This window comes from Callospermophilus lateralis, chromosome 5 (genome assembly GCF_048772815.1).
Source record: "Callospermophilus lateralis isolate mCalLat2 chromosome 5, mCalLat2.hap1, whole genome shotgun sequence".
NCBI lineage: Eukaryota > Metazoa > Chordata > Mammalia > Rodentia > Sciuridae > Callospermophilus > Callospermophilus lateralis.
The window spans coordinates 148,433,500-148,456,503 of record NC_135309.1 but is presented as its reverse complement, the minus strand read 5'-3'; the positions used below and the strand labels follow the sequence as shown (position 1 = coordinate 148,456,503).

Genomic DNA, 23,004 nt, shown 5'->3' with positions numbered 1-23,004 from the left:
TAGTCTTTTGAATAAGAATTCTGGACATCCCTAGTTATTAAAGAGTGTGTGTATTAAACTGTATTGAATGCTTGAATTCACGTGTATGTATGTGTGTGTGTGTGTGTGTGTGTGTGTGTGTGTGTTTTGTTAAATATGGAGAATTAGAAAATTTTTCAGATTCAAAATTAAATTTTAAAGTAAAAGCCTAGATTTGAAAGTAAATTTTATTATTACCCCCAATATAATTTGGTAAGTTTTTCTCTTTTATTTTAGCACTTCAGAATCCAGAGGTGGTGGCCCTTCGAGGTGGATTAAACACCATCTTAAAAAATGTGATTGATTGTCAATTAAGTCGAATTAATGAGGCACTCATTACTACAATTCTGCACCTCCTTAATCATCCAAAGACCCGACAATATGTGCGAGCTGATGTAGAATTAGAGGTAGGAACTTCAATATTCCTTTCTAGTTTTAAAAAATTATTTTAAATGTGTACTTCTACTTTGAAAATCTGAAGTTAATAGTAAGAACAACATTACTCTTCCAACCTATGTTAACCAAAACTGGTTGATTCCCGCCCTTATTTTATAACTTCTTCATTTGGAATGAATTGAATATATTATTCTCGGGAATATTTCATTGACATGCAAAACAAATTTTATTTTTGTATTATCCATGAAAAGTTTGCTGAGCAAATTAAGAATAAGTAAGGACATTATTATCCAAACTACATGTATGAAGATACGAATTGGTGTGAATGTACTTTGTATACAACCAGAGATATGAAAAATAGTGCTCTATATGTGTAATGCGAATTGTAATGCATTCCACTGTCATATATAAATTTAAGAAGTTAATTAAAAAAAGAATAAATAAGGTTACATTAAGACATTTACCTATTCAGGAGTACCATTTATTTCTAAGAATTTTAGTATGTTGGCAGTGTTTGAGTATATACTATTTATTTATTAAACCATACTAAAATTCTCAGAATTTTGAAGCATGTTTTTAGCAACTATCATACAACTTGAAAGAAAGTATGTTCATATATTTTTTTCATAGTACTCTATTTTTAAGTTTTTACTAATTCACACAGTATTTTTTACAATTAGTCTAATAAGACTACTGTGTACTCTTAAAAATATATAGTGGAGATTGGAATAAGAATTATCACTATATTTTTAGTTTATTCATCTGAATGTACTACATTGCCCATTAAAGGTAGTATTCACAGTAAATTTAAATCAAGATTTATTTGTATTTGGGTATGAAAGTATGTAAGGTATAAAAGATTTGTTATACCCTACCTAGTCTTTATAAATCATTTTAGGAAACTTATCTTAAATGTTATGGTCTTATTAGGACCTGCTTTCCTTCCTTGCTTTTTTCCTTTTTTTGTATGTCTTGTTACCCAGCCTGACTCAAGTAATCTTCCTGCCTCTGCTTCTCAAGTAGCTGGGAATACAAGCATTTGATGTGCCCAGCTTTAAAAACTATTTTTAGAAACACTTCATAGTATAAAATTGATATTAGCCCATGTCATTAACTAACATGTAAGCAAAATAGTCTCCTTAATAAGTGATTTCAAACACATTATTTATAGTTCCATAAGAATACACTGGTATTGTTGATATTTTGTAGTGTGTTTAATCTTTTCTCTTTTTCCTGTAGAAAAGCTGTATTATTAAAATTGAAGATGACTATAATATGTATAGGCTGTTTTTAGTCCTATGTATTACATAACAAATTAGCAAAGCCCTTATATAAATGAAATAAACTTTAAATATTTTGTTGATTTTTAAATACATTACTGTCTTTGCTTATATCTTCTTCTGTAAAACCACAAATATCATTTTTTTCTCCTTAACATGAGGACAGATTTTAGGATATACATATCAGGTTTTATTTTTTTGCTCTGTGCCCTACTAGCTTTATGATGTTAGGCAAGTTACTTAGCTTGTCTTGGACCTGCTTTCTTCATAGGTAAAATGAAAGTTAAGGTTTTCAACCTTAAAAAATTGTTGTGATGATTAAATACTATAAGTAATAATAATTAAATGCTATAAATAATAATAATAGTAGTAACAGCAGGTAGAACTCATGTAAAGTTTATAATTAGTAAGAGTGTATTCTAGGTACTTTACCTATATTAATTCTGATTTGTCTAAAATGCCTTACAGAGTACTGGAGCATCATAAATATTCAGTAAAGGCTGGTTACTTTGGATATTATTTATCATCATCTTCGACTTTTATTATCTTTGTCATTGCATTTGCTATTGAGATAATATGATCCTATTTTTAATATCATTTGAATTTTATCAGTTTTATTTTCATTCTAAATTAATAAAATTTTACTAACAGCAGAATAACCATTTTGCAGTACTGTTGCCTCTGTTGGTAGACCCTGATGGTCTTCCTGTTAAAAATAGATGTTAATTAACTTAAATATTTTTTAATATCCCTTTTTAAGTTTTTTATTCTGTTCTAGTGAATTTACACTAATATACAAGAGCTTTTTTTCCCCTAGAGTTACTTGTTGTTTAGGGTGTAATTGGACACTGAAAATCCAGGTAGGCTCTTGGTGGAATCAGAGAAAGCAGGTGCTAAAATGACAAAACTGGGTATTTCATGGCTAATTTTCTGTTCTTGGTATTTACCAGATTCTTGATGCTATCTGAATAATTAGATGAAGATCTCAGTTTATAATTTTTGAAATATGTTTTAAAAAATCCCAATCTCTTACTTCTGATGAGAAAAGTACTCAATGAGCTCTATCGAAAGCACTGAAGGGACATAATTAGAAACACAGGAAGGCCAAAGTTAATACTTAATCTTAACAAAATTGCCATAGAGAGCATAGCTTAATTTTAACTCAGTTGGTCATTAGTATAAAGTGATCAGCTGTTTTAATCTACTATCTGGCAGGAAAGGATAAATCCTTTTTGGTGGAGTATAACATCACTAGGAGGATTCTATTATAAAATGCACAGTGTCAGATAGTCAAAATGTGTAGTACTACAAAAAGACAGGACCATAGAGATTGAAAACCCCAAAGATAAAACATTCCATAGACAATACATAGTTCAAGTTAGAAGAAAAAGGTAATTCAGGTTAGAAGAAAGACTTTAAGACAACTATGGCAATTTGTTCAAGAAGAAGAAAAAAGTGAAATAATGAAGAACTTCACGATATAATTGTATCTATTAAAGTAATCAAATGAAATTCTAGTTGTGAAAATTATAATACCTAGAATTCAAAATTCAGTGAAATTGAACACTCATTTTGAACAAGGATATTTGGATAGTAAACTGAAAGAGATGAGTAAATATCTAGAGTAAAACAGAAAAAAGGAAAGTAAATAAACATAGTGAAAGGAATAAAAATATTCTTTGGTGAGGATGCAGGGAAAAAGGAACACTCATACATTGTTGGTGAGACTGCAAATTGGTGCAGCCAATTTGGAAAGTAATATGGAGATTTCTTGGAAAGCTGGGAATAGAACCACCATTTGAACCAGCTGTTCCTCTTCTCGGACTATACCCAAAAGACCTAAAAACAACATACTACAGGGACACAGCCACATCAATGTTTATACCAGCACAATTCACAATAGCTAGACTGTGGAACCAACCTAGATGCCCTTCAGTAGATGAATGGATAAAAAAAAGTGGCATTTATACACAATGAAATATTACTCAGCACTAAAAAATAACAAGATCATGGCATTTGCAGGGAAATGGATGGCATTAGAGCAGATTATGCTAAATGAAATTAGCCAGTCCCTAAAAAACAAATGCCAAATGTCTTCTCTGATATAAGTGGGGTGACTCAAAATGGGGTAGGGAGGAAAAGCATGAGAAGAAGATTACCACTAAATAGGGAAGAGAGGTGGGAGGGAAAAGAAGAGAGAAGGGGAATTGCACGGAAGATGGAAGGAGACGAGACCCTCATCATTATATAGAATACATGTATGACGATGTGAGGGGGAAAAAAAAGTGTGTCACATTAGATTGGGTAGAGAGAAGTGATGGGAGGGGAGGGAATGGGGGGAAAGGAAGGACAGCAGAATAAAATAGACATTATTATTGCTGTATGTTAAAAAAAAAAAAAAAAAAAAAGTCTTTGGAAAAGAGTAAATTGATAGAAGCAAATAACCAAAGCAACAATGGCCTAGACCCAGTTTGTAAAACTAGCATTGCTTCATGATTATAAAGCTCAAAAAAAAAAAGAGAGAGATTCAAAATGGAAAAAGATGTAGGTACATCATGTAAGACTGTCGAAACTCAAGATAGTGAAAAATCACTGGAGGGAAAAAAAAAAGTAGTTTCCTTCAAAGGAGAAAGTCAACTAGCTGTGGTTGAGTATCTTCTTTACAGTGCTGAAACAAAGTAATTACCAACTCAACCTAGAGGAAATACTGTTTTTATTCAACTTTTTGTGTACTCTTTTTGATCTACGTTATACTTCAATTTAAATGTTCAGAAATTCAGTTTTTACTTAGAAAAGTCACCTATCATATCTTGATGAATTTTAAGAAGGAAGTTTAAATAATAAACCCAATTAAAGAGATAGAAAAATTAATTTAGGCTTTTTATAGGTTGAATGCTGTTTATAATAAAAGACTTCATGCTCTTTTGTTACCTTTTTCTCTTTCTTTCTTTTTTTTTTAATTAGCGAATTTTAGCACCCTATACTGATTTTCACTACAGACATAGTCCAGATACTGCTGAAGGACAGCTCAAGTAAGTACCATTGGTTCCTAATAATTTATGAAATGTTATGTGTTAATATTAAAGCTTTTATATTTGCCTGATTTCATATAGAACTAGAGAAGTGTGAATTTAAATGAATTTCCTATTTCATTGAATTATACGGCTTTTTTCTCATCATTGCTATAAAAAGTAAAAGAAATCTTTGGAAATTTAAAGATTAATTTCTTATTAAAAAATAAGATATAATTCAATGTAAAACCTAGATCTTGGTTTTTGTATTGTATGTATTTTTAGCATAATTACTTTATCATCCCTTAGAGAATGAAATAATAGTAGGCCAATGTCTATCTGGATATTTGGAGGAGCATAAATTTAGAGTTATCAGATTGTTGTAAATCATTGAAACAGACAATAAGTCTACCATGAAAAATGTTTAACAAATATAAATAGATCTGTTGCTTAATTGTCTTAACTATTGTTAGACAGTTGGTTACATAATTGTAGGAAGTAGTTGGTAATAATATCATCTAGTTATTTAATAACATTTAAATGACTATATAGATTATTCATCTTGCTCATCGGAAATGCTCAAATAAGTTTGGGGCAAGAACTTTGAATTTTGAATAAGAGAATGCAATAAAAGAGATTTCCTAGGTAGTTTTCTGTGTTAAGGGGCAGCCTTGCAAGACAGATGCTTATTAAGTAGATTTCTAACACTAAAATAAAGCTCATCTAAAAATAATTTTCAGAAAGGCAGGGAATATAGAACTGAATAGGAACAGCAAAATTTTTAGTTTATTTTTAACTATGTACTGAATTTTAAATAGAAGTACAGTTTATAGTTGGGTAATTGGCTTTGGGGTAGATAACTTTTCTCTTAGCATCTTTTTTAATTTCATATGTAAACATCAGTGATAGCTCTTATTCTGATAAAGAAGCATCAAAAACTCATTTTACCTTAACATTATATGCCTTTGATACTCTTCCCCACTTTTAAACAGAGAAGACAGAGAAGCACGGTTTCTAGCCAGTAAAATGGGAATTATTGCAACATTCCGGTCATGGGCAGGTATGTTACTCCACATTACTAGTCCGTAACATCCAAGAAGAGAAACTTGACTGGTTTTTCAAAAGTTAAGTTATTATTGCTGCATCTGATTTAAATTTTAATGTTGTCTTACTTTACACATTGTTATTAGAACCAAAGAATTCATATAAAATAATTAAAATATAGTGGGGAAAATTTGTAATAGTGAATAGGAAACAACTAGTTTTTATTCAGTATACATATATGTTAACTTTTTATTAAGTCACTGTGCTAGTTCAAGAAAAATTAAGAGGCAATTCAAGAAAAATTAAGCATGGTGTTTTACCCACTCATCAAAACACACACCCCTCAAAAAAGCAAAACTCTCGTTAGCTAGATATGTAACTAAAATTTGTTACTTAAAAATAATGTAGTTATTTGGGTATAGACCCAGGAGAGGGACAGCTGGGTCAAATGGTGGTCCCATTCCCAATTTTCCAAGAAATCTCAATACTGCTTTCCATATTGACTGCACCAATTTGCAGTCCTACCAGCAGTGTATGAGTACCATCCCCCCCCCACGCATCCTCCCCAATACTTATTGTTATTTGTATGCATAATAGCTGCCATTCTGACTGGAGTGAGATGAAATCTTAAAATGGTTTTGATTTGCATTTCTCTAATTGGTAGTGATGATGAACATTTTTTCATGTATTTGTTGATTTATTGTACATCATCTTCTGAGACAATTTATAATAGCTAAACTGTGGAACCCACCTAGATGCCCTTCAATAGTTGAATGGATAAAAAAAAAATGTGGCATATATACAAAATGGAATATTACTTAGCAATAAAAGAGAATACAATCATGACATTTGCGCTTAAACGGATGGAATTAGAGAAGATAATGCCAAGTGAAGTTAGCCAATCCCAAAAAACCAAATGCCGAATGTTTTCTTTGATATAAGGAGGCTGATTCATAGTAGGATAGGGAGAGGGAGCATGGGAGAAATAGATGAACTCTAGATAGGGCAGAGGTATTGGAGGGGGAGAGAGGGAGCATGGGGTAATTAATGATGGTGGAATGTAATGATCATTATTATCCAAAGTACAGATATGAAGACACAAATTGGTGTGAATATACTATGTATACAATCAGAGACATGAAAAATTGTGTTCTATATATATAATAAGAATTGTAATGCATTCTGCTGCCATATATTAAAAAATAATAATAAATAATAATGTCGTGTCATAAATATCCAAATAAGTTCTTTAAGAAGTTTGAGAATAGGCATTTTACCAATTTTATCAATTTCTGTGGAATAAAAGGCAAATGTTTTTTCATGAAATAATACCACCATTGCATTATTTTCTATTAACAATTACCTCTTCCTTCTTGGTTTCATAGAATAATTGATGTAATAGCCTAGAAAGAATTAAGCAATTTACCTAAGCATTTCTGTGTACTTCAGTAACTGTACCTGACAAAAATATTTTTTCCATCCAAATGTTTATTCCAGCCATAGATTTAGCCCCTTACCAGTATATTTCCAGGGACTTCTGTCCTCTAAATACCTTGGTAAAAAGCTGTGCCATGCTATTTTTCAAAGCTGCCTATTTTCATTGCCTTTATATTTATAGATAAAGGATTTTATAAGGATCTAATAGTTATATATATTTTTTATATTTATTTTAACCTGTTTTCTGTTGCTATAACAAAATACTTAGACTGAGTAACATGTAAAAAAGTTGAGGTTTATTTAGTTCACCATTCTGAAGACTGAGAAGTCCAAGAGCATGGTATTGCCATCACATTGTGAGACAGTGAGTGTGCTAACATGGGTCTCTCTTCCTCTTCTCATAAAGTCATTGTGGGACTTCACCATCCTGACCTCATAGTAATCCTAATTACCTCACAAAGACCCTGCCTCCAGATACTCAATATAAAGTTGGGGATTAGGTTTCTGACACATGAACCTTTGGCAGACACATTCAACATAGAAACGAACTCAGTCATCCTGCCAAGCTTAACTTTGTCTTACTCCAAAACTCAGTATAACTTTGTTTTTTGTAGTTAAATCATTATCCTTTATCATCTCTTAGAGTTTGAGAAATACCATATTGATGATTTAAACAAATAATTTTACATATTATGTTTTAATTTGAATTTTGATTCTGAATCCAAAGAGAACATATAGATTATTCATAAACATGTACATGAAGATTGAACATCCTTAACACAAAGTTGGAAGTGCCCCACAATCCAAAGATTTTGAGTACCTACATGACACCACAAGTGGAACATTTCATAACTGTCCTCATGTGATGATTCATGGTCAAAACAATAGTATACTAAGAATACCGTATTAAATGACCTTCATACTATGTGAATAAAACAGATGAGTTTCATGATTAGACTTGAGTCTCATAACTAAGATACTTCATTAAATATATGCAAATATTCAGAAGTCCAAATATTTCTAAAATCTGAAACTCTTCTGATTCTAAGCATTTCAGATAAAAGATACTCAATGTGTATATGCTTAACTAGAAGTTACAGGGAACTTTACAATCCTATATGACTTTTTCCAAAACATGTTTTATTTTATTACAAAAAATTTGAATTTTACAGTGATCACACATGTATGCATTCCATGTATTTGTTTTATTACATGTCTGTTTTCATTCCTCTGTGCCTTCATCAGTCCATCTTAAATACCTTTCACTTCTAAATATTTCAGCATGTACACTATTAGCTCTTCAGTATAAAATACTGTTTTATATTCCCATTAGTGATATTTATGAGTTGCAGTTGCTTGGCATCCTCATTATCATTTGGTATTATCTTTAATTTTAGCAAGTTTAGTAAGTAGGTGTGTAGTACTGTTTCAGTCAGCTTTTTCACTGGTATGACCAAAGGATCAGACTAGAACAATCATAGAGAAAGAAAAGTTTATTTGGAGGCTCATGATTTCAGAGGTCTCAATCTACAGACAGCAGGTTCCATTCCTCGGGGCTTGAGGTAAGGCAGAACATCATGGCAGGAGAATGTGGCAGAGGGAAGCAGTTCACATGATGATCAGAAAGCAGAGAGGGAGAGGTCTCCACTTGCCAGATAAAATATATACCCCAAAGCCATGCCCCAATTCCAGCCTCCTCCAGCCACTCCCTACCACTTCAATTACCACTCAGTTAATCCCTAAGGGGATTAATTCACTGACTGGGACAAGACACTTAAAAGCCATTTATTTCTCCTGTGACCCTTCCTGCAATGTCTTCAATGTAAGCTTTTGAGGAGACACCTCACATAACAAGTACTATCTTACTTGAATTTCTCTGATGACTAATGATCAGCATTTGTTGGCTGGTCACTTTTTAATTTTTTTTTTTTTTTGTGGTACCAGGAATTGAACACAGTGGTGCTCAAACCCTGAGCCACACCCAGCCCTTTTTATTTTTTTATTTTGAGATAGAGTTACCCTTAGTTGCCTAGGGCCTTGCTGAGTTGCTGAGCCTGGCCTCAAATTTGCAATCCTCCTGCCTCAGCCTCCCAATTTGCTGGGATTTCAGGCCTGTGCCAGCATGCTGGCTCCTACATGTCTTTTGTGATAAATAATTTTAATTTGTTCAAAATTGTTTTAGTTCTGTAACTTAAAACTTTTTATTCATATTATTTAAACTGTTGCTTACACTCTTCTGTTTATTCAATAGATTTTAGATTTAAACTTTAACAAATGTCATACAGTTTTTTACTTTAGACTGGGGCATATTAAATAGAGTCAGACATTATTGTCTTATTCTCTCCTAAGGTCTTACTCCCAAAGGAGTCCACAGCCAACAGGGCTTTTATCAATTTCTGGATATGAAAAATAAATTGAAGAAGGAATTTAAGTGTACAAAGTTATTGGTAGTCTCTAATTCGTAGGGAAATAACAGAATGATTATAGTGGATTTCACTTACATGATTTTAATTATAGTAGTATAATTTAGCTTGGAAAAATGTTGCATATTTTGTTAAGACACATTACTATAGGATTATTTTTGAAATTTATGTCTGATTTTTTTTCTTTTTATCATCCTAAGGTATTATTAATTTATGTAAACCTGGAAACTCTGGAATCCAGTCTCTAATTGGAGTACTTTGCATACCAAATATGGAAATAAGGGTTGGTAAAAGTTATTGTGATTGTTTTATTCCTGGACCTTTAATAGAGGAAATTGATTATTTTTTTTTTATTTCAGGTGATGTTTTTTCCTCATTGTTAATTTGTATCAGAGAGCATTTTAAAAATACATGAGTATTTAATACTTAGTTAAACCCTAAGTACCATAGCAATCACTGAAAATACTGCTGTTAGGAATGATGATTACGTTAAAAATTGATATTTAATTATGCTTCATTCATTAATAATGAAAGCAAATAAAAAGGTTATTATTATCTTATTATAAAATGTTCAAACACTACAGAAATACATTTAGCAAAAAGCAAATGTATATTTATCTGCCTTGAAATTTATATTAGGTATTTATACTATGAGTTTTTATTTTGAAGATGGTGATTTCAATTGAAATTGACTTGTTTATATATTGATTTATTTGACATCTGTAAATTATTGACTTGAAGGGAATTTGTATTAAACAGCTAAAAGCACATTGAATTTAGAAGAGAAAATAATTAACTCAAATGATTCCTTTCATTTCCTCTTAAAATGTTTTTGTTTTGATTTTTTTATTTTATTCCTTCTTTTTACCTCTTTCTTTTTTTTTTTTTCCTCTGTATGAACCAAACCTGGAATTGGAAAATACTAGAAAATTTTGTTCAGTTGTGCCTTGTTAAAACTATGAAATAAAAAGCATTTAGATAATAAAAATGAAAAGGTATGATTGTAAATGGAGAAATCTCTGAGCAAGGAACCAAAAAGTGGGGTTATTTTGTTAACTTTTTTTCTTTTCTTTCTTTCTTTTTTTTTTCCTTCTTCTTTGTTGTTGTTGTCGTCATCATAACTCAAACCCAGGGCTAAGCAAGTGCTCACCACTGAACCACACACCAGCCCATCAGTTAACTTCTTGCCTTATAGGTGGGAAAGAACATGGAATCTGTTTTTATTGTACAATAGGGAAAGATTTTTTTTGAAAAGTTTAAATGATGTATGTAGTAAGAATTCAGTAGTTATCACGTCTCTAATATAGGCTTGATACACTAATTTTCCAAAATAACAATAGTTCTGTTTTTATTTATTTATTTTTTAATTCTCTGAACAGGATTTTTGTAAGTCTTTGAATAAAGATTTATTTCATAAAAATAAGTAACCGTATTTGTTTGCTCTTATAGCGAGGTCTACTTGAAGTGCTTTATGATATATTTCGTCTTCCTCTACCTGCTGTAACAGAGGAGTTCATAGAAGCACTTCTCAGTGTAGGTAAGTATTGAAGAGCATTTGTACCTATTTATTGTAATCTTTAAAGTGACTTATCTAATGGAGACGAAATACCTAAAAGGTGAAATACTAATATTGAACATCATTTTTTATGTTAGTGCATAATTGTGGCTTGAAAATAACATAAAAATGAAACCTCAGATTCCTAAAACCATGAAATTTTTAATTTCTTCTTTACCATCCTATCTCTTATAAGTGAGCAATGAACTTAATAGAAAGATAGGCCAAGAATTTTTTTTTAAAAAAAGACAGAAACCTATGTAATTCTTAGATTATCTAATTTTTATCTTATTTTAGCCAAATGACAACTAAGTTCCAAAATAAAGTTAGGTGTTCACACTTTACATAAATAGTTTTTTGTGTATATCTTTTTGCGTGTATTATTTCTTAACCAGAGAACTCCTTGAAATTCTTGATATAGTCTGGTTGACTGATGATTCTATAGTTACCTGAAGTGCTTCAGTGTTATCTAATCTTCTTTAACTATGTCATTTTAACAACTTTAGATCCAGGAAGATTCCAAGACAGTTGGAGGCTTTCAGATGGCTTTGTGGCAGCTGAGGCAAAAACCATTCTTCCTCATCGTGCCAGATCCAGGTAGAATTTAAATATAAACTTATTACTACCACTGTTTTTATATAAGACTGTGTAGTATATGAAACATTCTTTAAATTAATTCTATGCTGTTTTTTCTCCAGGCCAGATCTCATGGATAATTATTTGGCGTTGATACTCTCTGCATTTATTCGTAATGGACTTTTAGAAGTAAGACTTACACACTTATTTTATTTATTTTATATTTTATACCAGAATTCTTTCCGAGTGAAAAGCACATCTGATGCATGAATATGCTCATGTATATTAATTTACAAAAGTATTTTAATTTTCATAGGGGTTGGTCGAAGTGATAACAAACAGTGATGATCATATCTCAGTTAGAGCTACCATCCTTCTAGGAGAGCTTTTACATATGGTAAGTTTAGCAACTTCTGATTATATAGTTCATTCTTTTTTTTTAAATATACTTTTGTTTTACTTGTTAATGGGCCTTTTTTTATATGCGGTTCTGAGAATCGAACCCAGGGCCTCACACTTGCTAGGCAAGCACTCTACCACTGAGCCACAACCCTAGCTTGATGTTTCATACTTTTAATATTATAATTTATAAAATCAACCACTTGCTTTATATTAACTCAAAAAATTAAGTATATCACCTAATTTTATAAATGGAACAAATATAGAAAATACCAACTACTGAATGTTAATATTTTTATACTCATTTTTGATATGGATATTTTAGTCCTTTAAAAAACTAGGTTGCTTTCAGAAAGATTTCCTACCCAAAAAGCAAGAAATTGAAATTAAAAATCTATAAATATTATTTCAGTCATGTAGAAATTTAATCAGTACATTATAGCCAATGCCTGAATTTTAGAATACTTTTTGCAAAAATATTCTATAATTTCCTTGTTTGGACATCAGAGTTTCTGGTAAATTTATAATCTGAGATTCAGAGAATCCTTTTAGTTGGGGCTGGGAGGCACTATGATTTTCTGATACTAGCTACCATTAGTACTACTACTACTACTGCTGTGTATTATTAGAAGCTAGAAAAATAATGTCATCATTCCTTCAACAAATTAAGCAAGGAGGGAACTCTGCTCATTTGCATGCTATATGTAATATTAATTTGTATTTCTGGGTCACTTACCACTTAGTAAAATAGTAATTAAAAAGAATCACTTCAAATTCATTACAAAAGTGATCCAGTGACAAATCTTTTAAAAATTATGTTATGGCTTGTTTTTATTGGCAGAGATTTGTTTTGTTTTGGCTTGTGTTCCCTTGTTTTCTCTCTGCTGCCACATTTTTTCCCCATAGCAACTAGCCTATGTATGTGAGTAAAACAAAAGAGAATTAAACAGAGGTTAATGTTGTCTTTTTTTTTTTTTTTGATCAGTGAATTATTTAGCTACTTGTTTTTTTCTCCTTCAAACTATGAAAGAATTAAATACTATTTCTTATGAAATCATTTCCTGTAAGGAATCAATATCCAGAATTATTTGCTTTTATAAATTTTATCTCTTTCCTTTTGGTCATATTCCAGAATTCTGTGATTCTCTTGAAACATAAAAGCTGGCTAATTTTAAATGTAGCATTACTAGTTCATTCTGTATCATTCTTACATCTTTTCTCTTCCATATTTAATTAACTTACCTATCCTCATTGCTAGAAAGCAGGTTGGGTGTGAGATTTTGTTTGGAAAGCAGAAGTTAGTAAGTTTCTTATTTAACGATTGAGACAAACCTATTCTGAGAAGTGTTATTTAAAACTTAAGAAGTCAACTCATAGGTTTTGATATTGCATGTAGCATTTTAAATGTTGTTTTTAACATAAATTAAGTACAGTTCTATAATTTTTTGATATATAGTTCTTTCAGATCACTTAAGAATGGAGTTAATTGACTGCCACTTAAAAGCCATAATTTAATAAAGAATCAATGAAAATCAGTGGTTTTATTAATATTTTTCTGTATATTTTTTGTATTTCATTGTTAATAAAAGTAGATAAGATAAAATGATAAGTATTGCGAAAATAATCATGTTGATTTAATTAAAAACCTTATAGTTTTCAATGGTTTTGAATATAGTATCTACAAGTAATTTATAATGTAAACTATTTCTTTTTCCAAAAATCTCATGTTTTATTTCAGGCAAACACAATTCTTCCTCATTCACATAGCCATCATTTGCACTGCTTGCCAACTCTGATGAATATGGCTGCATCCTTTGATATCCCCAAGGAAAAGAGACTGTAAGTATCAGAGCTCCTGCAAAGCTTATGTTTGGTGTATTTAATCTTCACTTAGGTTACTTTCTGTTCTTTTGTTAAAAAAAATGTGGTATACGTAGGTTATGTTTAGATTTCTTTAGAGAAGCCTTATAAATATTGGGTAAAATTAATAATTCTCAAATATTTAATAATTTGTATTTTAAAATACAAAGTATTAATAGTGTAGTAAAATCACCTTTTTTCCCTTATATTTCTAGATATGGAGCTTATTATCACATGATGTTATTTGAGAATTTTTTCAGTTATTTTATGTTTCAAGCAGCAATTTAAGCTCTTTTTAAAATGTATATGAATTATTTCAAATTTTTAAATCACAAAGTCTACCAGTATACTCTTTTACTTGTGTGGTTAAAAATGTTGAAATTTAGTATCCCCTATTACAGGCATAGCAGTCAATTGACCTCTTAATATAGAAAGAGATATTGCAAATAGAGAATTTATAAACAAAAGAATGGTGATATAACTACAGCTGTATTGGAATTTTAGTGCTAGTAATAGTATAAAAGGTACAGGATCTAAATGGGAAGTGCTAATAGGATTTTTACTTTAAATTTTTGGTGAAGATATGTCTAATAGGTGTGTCTTTATGTGTTTTGTTATTAAATGTAGATATTTTTTTCTTGATAATAGTGAAATGTAGTTCATTAGCTAGTCAGACTATAGATTTGTATTAATAGTTATAATACATTCTTCAGACGTTTAATTAGTTTAGCTGTATTAATATAAAAGTACACATATGGACCTTTCTATAAATAAATAATAAACTATTAATTTTGTCAATGAAAATACTATTACTTAGTAAACTGAAATTATGTTATAAACTGTATCGTAAGCATTAAGGATGAGCTCAGCTCTGACTTTAGGCTAATGTCAGTAATGGTACCTTTCAAAGTGTTCATGGTGTTCTTTTGACTTTATATAGAAAACTCATTTGCATTTATATTTTTCTGAAGATGCTGTGCCAATTTAGATGTTATCAGGGGAACATATTATTAAGTAAAATAACCAATCAGAATAGAAAACTCCTTAGGGACTTAAGATTACATGCTTAAGAGATAGCAGCAATCTGAAGCTGTCTTTTTGTTGTTGTTGTTCAAATTAGTTATACACGACAACAGAATGCATTTTGATTCATTGTACATAAATGGAGCACAACTTTTCATTTCTCTGGTTGTACACAATGTAGTTTTCATTATGGAAAAATGTGCTTTCTTAAAATTTGGTAGACTTATACTATAGATCAAATTATGGTTACAAAGATACTATGTATAATTACAAATAAATACAGAAAATAGAGACTGTTCACTTGATACTGGATCATTTATTATATTAAATACAGTGAAATTATATTGCATCCTCACCTGATAATCCACTTGACAGTGATTTTTTTGCTTAAGGACTTATACATAAAAAAGTTTTAAAACTTTTATAAGAAAATATAGAAAACTAAATTTTTGACTTTGCAAAAGGAAGTCTTAAAACCATTATGTAAGAGGGGCCTATCACCTTAGAAGAAGAGATTAATAAGTACATGTTTGAGTCTAAGTAATCAGTGTTTCTTTATATAAGTCAATCTTTTGTGTTTCAAATTTGACCTAGTATTTCACACTTTTACCAATAACCTATCCCTGAATTATGCAAGTTTTAATGAGTGAGTTTCTTGTTACTGTGAAAAATGCCTGAGAAAGACAACTTGGAAGAGGATTTTGTGCACCCAGTTAATAGAGGTTTCTGTCCATTGTCTGCTGCCTCCATTGCTTTGGGCTGAGATGAGACAAACATCATGATGGAAGGGCATGGCAGAGGAAAGCTACTAAGCTCATGGCAGCAAGGAAACACAAATAGAGACTCTGGGAGCCATGCGCAGGAAATACCCTTTCAGAACATGCTCTCAGTGACCTATTTCCTCCGAACAGGTCCCACCTCCTGTAGTTTCCATGCCTCTCAATAGTTCATTCAAAGTATTAGTCCATCAAATGAATAAATCCAGTGATCAATTTGGAGCTCTTGTGATCCAGTCATTTCTTAAAAGCCTCACCTCCAACTATTAGTGCATTGGGGAGCAAGCCTTTGTGAGGCTTTTAGGTAACCCTAAAATCACTTTCAAGTGGATATCCAAACTATAACAGTTATCAAAATGATTGCTTTAAAAATATGCCTATCTTCCTGCAGCATTAATTGATTTTTCTTGTTAGGCGAGCCAGTGCAGCACTGAACTGTTTAAAACGCTTCCATGAAATGAAGAAACGAGGACCTAAGCCCTACAGCCTTCATTTAGATCACATAATTCAAAAAGCCATGGCAACACATCAGAAACGGGATCAATATCTTCGAGTTCAGAAAGATATATTTGTTCTTAAGGTACTGGCTAATTCTTAACCCCTGAAGTTTAGTATACCTGTACTTACTTGTTTTAGTTTTGCTATTTCAATTGTAAAATGGATTTCAGATTTCTAGTTTTACAATGACTAGACAGTTTAGAACTGGATATTCGTAACTTTTTAAGATTAAAAACTTTGAGGATCTCTTCTTCAATGAAAAATAAATTCTTTTTATTTTTAAAATTTGAACTTAGTTTTCTGATGTGAGGACAGTTGGCCTTAATTAGCCCTATTACTTTGTGGTGATTTTTAGGACACAGAGGAAGCTCTTTTAATGAACCTTAGAGATAGTCAAGTCCTTCAACATAAAGAGAATCTTGAATGGAATTGGAATCTTATAGGGACCATTCTTAAGGTATGACAAGAAACTTCATGGTGAAGTATGGATTGTCTTTATTATTAATCATAATTTGTCACAGTTATGTGCTTAGGAGTTGATAAATACATGTAACGTGTTATTTTTTTCTAGTGGCCAAATGTAAATCTAAGGAACTATAAAGATGAACAGTTGCACAGGTATGTAAAAACTATTATATAAAGAACTCAGATAAAGTAGTAATTAGTGTTTTAAAGATACATACATTTTAATAATTTGTTTTTAATAGATGCATACATGCATTTTATGTGTGGTCTTATTTTAATTAATCAAAACACATCAGCTAATTCTTTTTCTAGTTATGTATATTCTCTTAGTTTTGAATCAGAGGAATTTGTTGAGATAATTTTCCTAACTTGGATTAATACCGACCATGTAGTGGTCTTAACTGGGTATCAAATGAGGGCAATATAATATACAATATCTGCTTTTACTTATGTCAGACTTTGAAGAGTTATATATTCTTGGTCTTAACACTCTCTTTAACCCATACCATTTGTAAAACATGCTAATGGTCATAGCATATTCAACACTTCAGACTACTGTGCTGTTCTCGATGTGTTTTTACTTCAGAATTTCAGCTAACCAACTGATCCAATACTAATATCATTGGATAAGAGGGTCTTACTTTGTATTTGAGAAGTTGTCATTAGCATTTTTTTCAGTGTGTTCACATTCTCATGATATGTAACTTAATTTCTATATCAAATTCTTAGGAATACACAGAACATAAAAATTACGCTGAAATTGAGAAGCTCAGTATTAACTTTTCATACTCCTTGAAAACAGATATGATGTCTTTTTGAAATTTGTTTGCCTAACTCCTGGACCTGGCTGCCACTATTGGATTAGATTGTAATGTATGAAATTAAAATGAGCTAAACTAGAAGGGAGAGTACAACCAACCCAGTATTGAAAGTTATTGAAACATTACAAATTATGTCCATAAGTTCAGTTGCCTGTGAAATTTTTATTCCTTAAAGACATTCTTTACTTTGAAGATTTTTTTGATGAAATGTACCAAATGTGTTTATTTAGTTTTTTAACCATTTGCCCCAGTAGTTGAGACCAAATATATTCTGCATGATCTTTGGTGAAAATTCTCAAATTTTTTTTGGTTTCTCACTTTCTTGCTAATTTTATTTTGATCTTTAGGTTTGTGAGAAGACTTCTTTATTTTTATAAGCCCAGCAGTAAATTGTATGCCAACCTGGATTTGGATTTTGCCAAGTCCAAGCAGCTCACAGTTGTTGGTTGCCAGTTTACAGAATTTCTTCTTGAGTCTGAAGAGGTAAGCACTCTGAATATTCTCAGAGCAATTTTTTTTTAATTGAATTTGTCCCTCTTCTCTCACTATTACCACCCTCTGTTTTGGCTTTATTTCTTGGTAGACATAAGGATATATTTAGAAACATAAGAAATTAGTCCAGATGAGACCTAGATTTGAATTCCAACTTAATAATTAGCTGGAAATGAGACTTTGAACAGTTATCTGCCCTCTATGAGATTTGTTTTATTTACTCTTTTGTAAAATGGAGAATATATCCATTTATAGGTAATGTTGTGTCAAATGGGATTGAAAACAACAAGTGCTCAGTGATTATTATCTGTTATTAGAAACTCATTGTTGTTATTAAATTTTTGTACTTGATTATTTTTTATTTTTTTGGTTGTAGGATGGGCAAGGATATTTAGAAGATCTTGTAAAGGATATTGTTCAGTGGCTCAATGCCTCATCTGGAATGAAACCTGAAAGAAGTCTTCAAAATAATGGTCTATTGACTACTCTTAGTCAACACTACTTTTTATTTATTGGAACACTTTCTTGTCACCCTCATGGAGTCAAAATGCTAGAAAAATGCAGTGTATTTCAGTGGTGAGCATCCCTAGATTTTGTTATAGCATGTACCTAAACTTTTATTTTTGAGTACCAGGGATTGAACTCGGGGGCACTTAACCACTGAGCCATATCCCCAGCATGTTTTTGTGTTCTTATTCAAAGACAGGGTCTCACTGAGTTGAATAATGCCTTGCTTTTGCTGAGATTGGCTTTGAACTCCTGATCCTCCTTCTGCAGCCTCCGGGGCTGCTGGAATTGTGTGCTTACGCCACCAAGCCTGACCCTAAACTTTATTTTTAATGTGGATATATGTTATTCTTTTTAGTCTGTATACATGTGTTTGGTTTTATTTTTAAAAATCAAAATGTTTTAATTGTTTTAAAAAATTGTAAATTAGCTTTACATGATATTTGACATTAAATGTTTTCTTTTACAAATGCTTATTGATATTAGGAATTTAAAAATATTTGTTGACTTGCATTTATACTTCTTTACCCACACATAAAAAAGTAGAATTATAATGATGCATGTATTAATTAATTTCATTGTAGTAATCATTTCGCAAGGAATATATAATATCACGTCATCACATTGTATACCTGAATATATGAATTATATATTCTTTATTTTTCAACTACATTTCAATAAAGCTGTAAAAATTTGTTAAATTAGTGAGTCAGTATAGTAATTTCTAGTAACCTTCATTATTTTCTTCCGTTTTTTTAGCCTCTTAAATCTTTGCTCCTTGAAAAATCAAGATCACTTGCTAAAACTGACTGTTTCTAGCTTGGACTATAGCAGAGATGGATTAGCTAGAGTCATTCTATCGAAAATCCTAACAGCAGCTACTGATGTGAGTACATAGTCAATAAAACTGTATTTTTTATAACAGATACTTTGTAAATTTTAGACTAACTAAAATTATAGATTCTAAGAATACGGGATGTGAATTCAGTGTACTTTAAAATTTTAGTTCCTCTGAAGAACTCCACATTGTGTGTGTGTGTGTACACACATTATATATTTTTTAAATCAAATAGTATGAAGCTCTTAGATGGAAAGAAAAGTATGTTATTTTACTAGTAATAGATAAATATTGATGTTAAGGATTAGACTATCAATTTCATTCTTTCTAACCTTTTATCTTTATAGGCCTGCAGGTTATATGCAACAAAACACTTGAGGGTATTATTGAGAGCTAATGTGGAATTCTTCAATAATTGGGGGATTGAGTTACTAGTAACTCAGCTACATGATAAAAACAAAACAATTTCTTCTGAAGCCCTGGATATCCTTGACGAAGCTTGTGAAGACAAGGTGAAGGTTCATTTTTAAATAATGAAATACTTGGACATGAATTTCTATTAAAATATTTGATTTTAATTGACAGTTTTATGAAAATACATAATACATTTTGGAAAAAAGAATGGTATCTTTATATAAATGTTAATTTGTCACATAATATTCTCTTTTAGGCTAATCTTCATGCTCTTATTCAGATGAAGCCAGCTTTATCTCACCTTGGGGACAAGGGTTTGCTTCTCCTCCTAAGGTAAATTTTAAGTAAATCTTTTGTGGTTATATTTTCTGTTGTCTTCTCTTTGGTAGTGTATGTTAAAGCTGGATTCAAATCTGAATAGGAACAGTACTCTGAAAGAGTTTACCTTTTATCTTCTGAAATACGCCTATTTTAATTGTACCCATTCTTTAATATTGAAACTCTGTTCATGACATCGTCTTTGTGATTAGGTTTATATGTATTTCAAAGATTGAAAAAACATTTGTAATTGATATTTTGGTAAATTATAGTTGATCTTTTCACTTTAAAGGGTAGCTTTTCCTAAAATCTTTTATCTCTTTAATCACATTTTTTGAGTTATTTTAGCTCTTTAAAAATATTTTACTGGACCCTTTGTTAAATTATGTCTTGTTTTAATTTACAGATTTCTCTCCATTCCAAAAGGGTTTTCCTACTTGAATGAAAGAGGTTATGTAGCAAAACAGTTGGAAAAATGGCAGAAGGTAACTTCTTATTGAATAAAGTTTTCATCCTGAGAAATGCATTTGTAAATTTAGAGGGTTTTTAAAATATCATCAGTGTTTTAAAACTAATGAGATTAAATATTTAAATATTCATATGAAGTCAAGTTCTATTTAGCCATTTTTAAGTGAAGTTATTTCTTTTATAGTGAAATGTTGACTTTATGTATCTTATTGAAATTTCACTTTAAATTCATTTGATTTTATGTATTACTTGTAATTTGTCAACACTATTTTACCATTATTTCTTTTATTCCTTGGGTCCTTTATACAGACTACAACTTTGCATGTGTGCTTTTATGCTAAAACTAAAACGATTTTCCAAATGAAGGAAGATTGAAAACTATTCTAGTTAAGCAGATGTAATCATCTAATTAAGCTTTATTTTAGGATGTTACTTTACATGAATCAGAACAAAGTTCTTATTGTCATAGGTAGTAGGGAAACCAGGTAACAACGGGGTAGCTTGAAGGCATATCCCTGTGGCTTCATTATTTTGTTTGTAGCATTATAAATTGTTAAAGCATCTTAGAAAACCCATGAACAAAATAATCTAGACCATTGTAAACATTTTTAGATTTTCATCATTTAAAACCATTAATCATTTCTTTCCTCTCCTTTGTTTAAATAGTTTTTGTTTATTACATTGTCTGTATTGATCCATATTTCATAGATTTTTATTTATTAAGAGTACTAAAGTAGACAGGCATGATGGTGCATGCCTGTGTTCCCAGTGACTCCAAAGGCTGGAGGCAGGAGGATCTCAACTTTAAAGCCAACTTGGGCAACTAAGTGAGACCCTTTTTCAAAAGAAAAAATTAAAAGAGCTTGGAATGTAGCTCAGTGGGAGAGTTCCTTTGGGTTCAATCCCTAGTATGAGTAAAAAAAAAAAAAAAAAGGAAATGAAAATTCCTAAAACTTTAAAGCATTCAGTTTCAGGTGTGAAGTCTCAATAATTGATGAATTAAGGAGCTGAAATAACAAGTGATAATTTTATGTTTTAAATAGAAGACATTTAAACCTATTAACATGATGAAATTGATTGCCATATTTGACAAATTAGGAAATTATTTAGCAAATTTGGTGTGATGCTTTCAGGTAGCAGGGGCATAATAAAGGCACATGCAAGTGTACAAGGGAACACAAAGAAGAGGTTAATGATTCTGCACTAGGGACTAGCAAAACAAAAGTTGGACAGGCTCAATGGAGAATGCGATATTTTAAATAGTCTTGAGGAGTAAATAGGCAAACAAATTGTAAAAAGAGTACTCAAGAAGAGGAGACAGAATAAATCTGTATAGGTTATTGAAACTTCATAAGCTTGTGAAGAAAACCATATTCCAGTGTAGTCAGGGCTAGAACCAGTGGGTAATGGTAAGATGAGGCTAGAATGGTAAATTAGAACTAGTTTGTAAAATTTTTCAAGCTACATTAAATCATACTAAGGGATTCAATTTTCTACTAGTGGGGAATCATGTAAGTCTTTAAATAGTTACCACGGTCAGAACTGTGCTTTATAAACATGATGGGTTGCAGCATAGAAATGGAAGTCTGATTATCAAAGGAAAGGTCTAGGAATATTGACACTAGTGTATAAGCAAGAATTGATGAGGGTCTAAACTTCTTACTGAGGTTGATAGGCAAGGATACATTTTCTAGGCATTTTAAAAATAAGGTAGACTGGATTTGTGGATTGATTGTATATAAGTGAGTGAGGATTCCAGTTTGACTTACAAGGTTTCTAATTTAATGACAGAATTATAATGGATCATCATTAAGAGATCATGATTACAAAAAGTGGTTTGTAGCATAAGGATAGTGAATTTTGAATATGTTGAATTGTTTTCTGTGGGATGACCTAGTGATGGTAGCCAGGATACATTTGAAAATATGGGTCTGGAATTTAGATATGTATAGAAGATGACAGTATATAGTAGTAGTTAAAACATGAAATGAATGAGGTCACTAGAGAAAGCATCAGAGCACAAAGGAGAGAAGACAGCATTTTCCCCCAGAGAACACCCTGGCTTAATAGGGAAAGAAAGGGACAATGGGAAGAAATTATTAGGAAGAAGGGTTATAGCGTGGTGCATACTTGTAATCCCAGTGGCTTCCGAGACTGAGGCAGGAATATCACGAGTTCAAAGCCAGTCCCAGCAAAAACAAGGAGCTAAGTAACTCAGTGAGACCCTGTATTTAAATAAAATACAAAATAGGTCTGAGGATATGGCTCAGTGGCTGAGTGCCCCTGGGTTCAATCCTTGGTACCCCATCTCCTCAAAAAAAGAATGGTATCAGTAAAGGATGATTCAGGAAGGAGAGGCCAATGAAGTCACATTAGATGAAAACT

General features: G+C 31.2%; 1 protein-coding gene across 3 annotated transcripts in view; it reads left to right on the top strand.

Moving 5' to 3' along the window:
- Window positions 1-23,004, top strand: part of Rictor (RPTOR independent companion of MTOR complex 2) — a 114,595-nt gene that overhangs the window by 68,955 nt on the left and 22,636 nt on the right. For all 3 annotated transcript variants that reach the window (XR_013091449.2, XM_076857402.2, XM_076857401.2), the window contains exons 8-25: window positions 256-425; window positions 4,659-4,726; window positions 5,698-5,765; window positions 9,810-9,892; window positions 11,059-11,146; window positions 11,671-11,761; window positions 11,863-11,929; window positions 12,057-12,137; window positions 13,878-13,978; window positions 16,213-16,378; window positions 16,652-16,753; window positions 16,868-16,914; window positions 17,930-18,065; window positions 18,451-18,650; window positions 19,341-19,467; window positions 19,767-19,931; window positions 20,090-20,166; window positions 20,558-20,636. Coding sequence is in view for 2 of the 3 variants with exons in the window: in XM_076857402.2 (XP_076713517.2) it covers window positions 256-425; window positions 4,659-4,726; window positions 5,698-5,765; window positions 9,810-9,892; window positions 11,059-11,146; window positions 11,671-11,761; window positions 11,863-11,929; window positions 12,057-12,137; window positions 13,878-13,978; window positions 16,213-16,378; window positions 16,652-16,753; window positions 16,868-16,914; window positions 17,930-18,065; window positions 18,451-18,650; window positions 19,341-19,467; window positions 19,767-19,931; window positions 20,090-20,166; window positions 20,558-20,636 (1,916 nt within the window). In the remaining variant the exon portion in view is untranslated. The remainder of the gene's footprint in view (window positions 1-255; window positions 426-4,658; window positions 4,727-5,697; window positions 5,766-9,809; window positions 9,893-11,058; window positions 11,147-11,670; window positions 11,762-11,862; window positions 11,930-12,056; window positions 12,138-13,877; window positions 13,979-16,212; window positions 16,379-16,651; window positions 16,754-16,867; window positions 16,915-17,929; window positions 18,066-18,450; window positions 18,651-19,340; window positions 19,468-19,766; window positions 19,932-20,089; window positions 20,167-20,557; window positions 20,637-23,004) is intronic.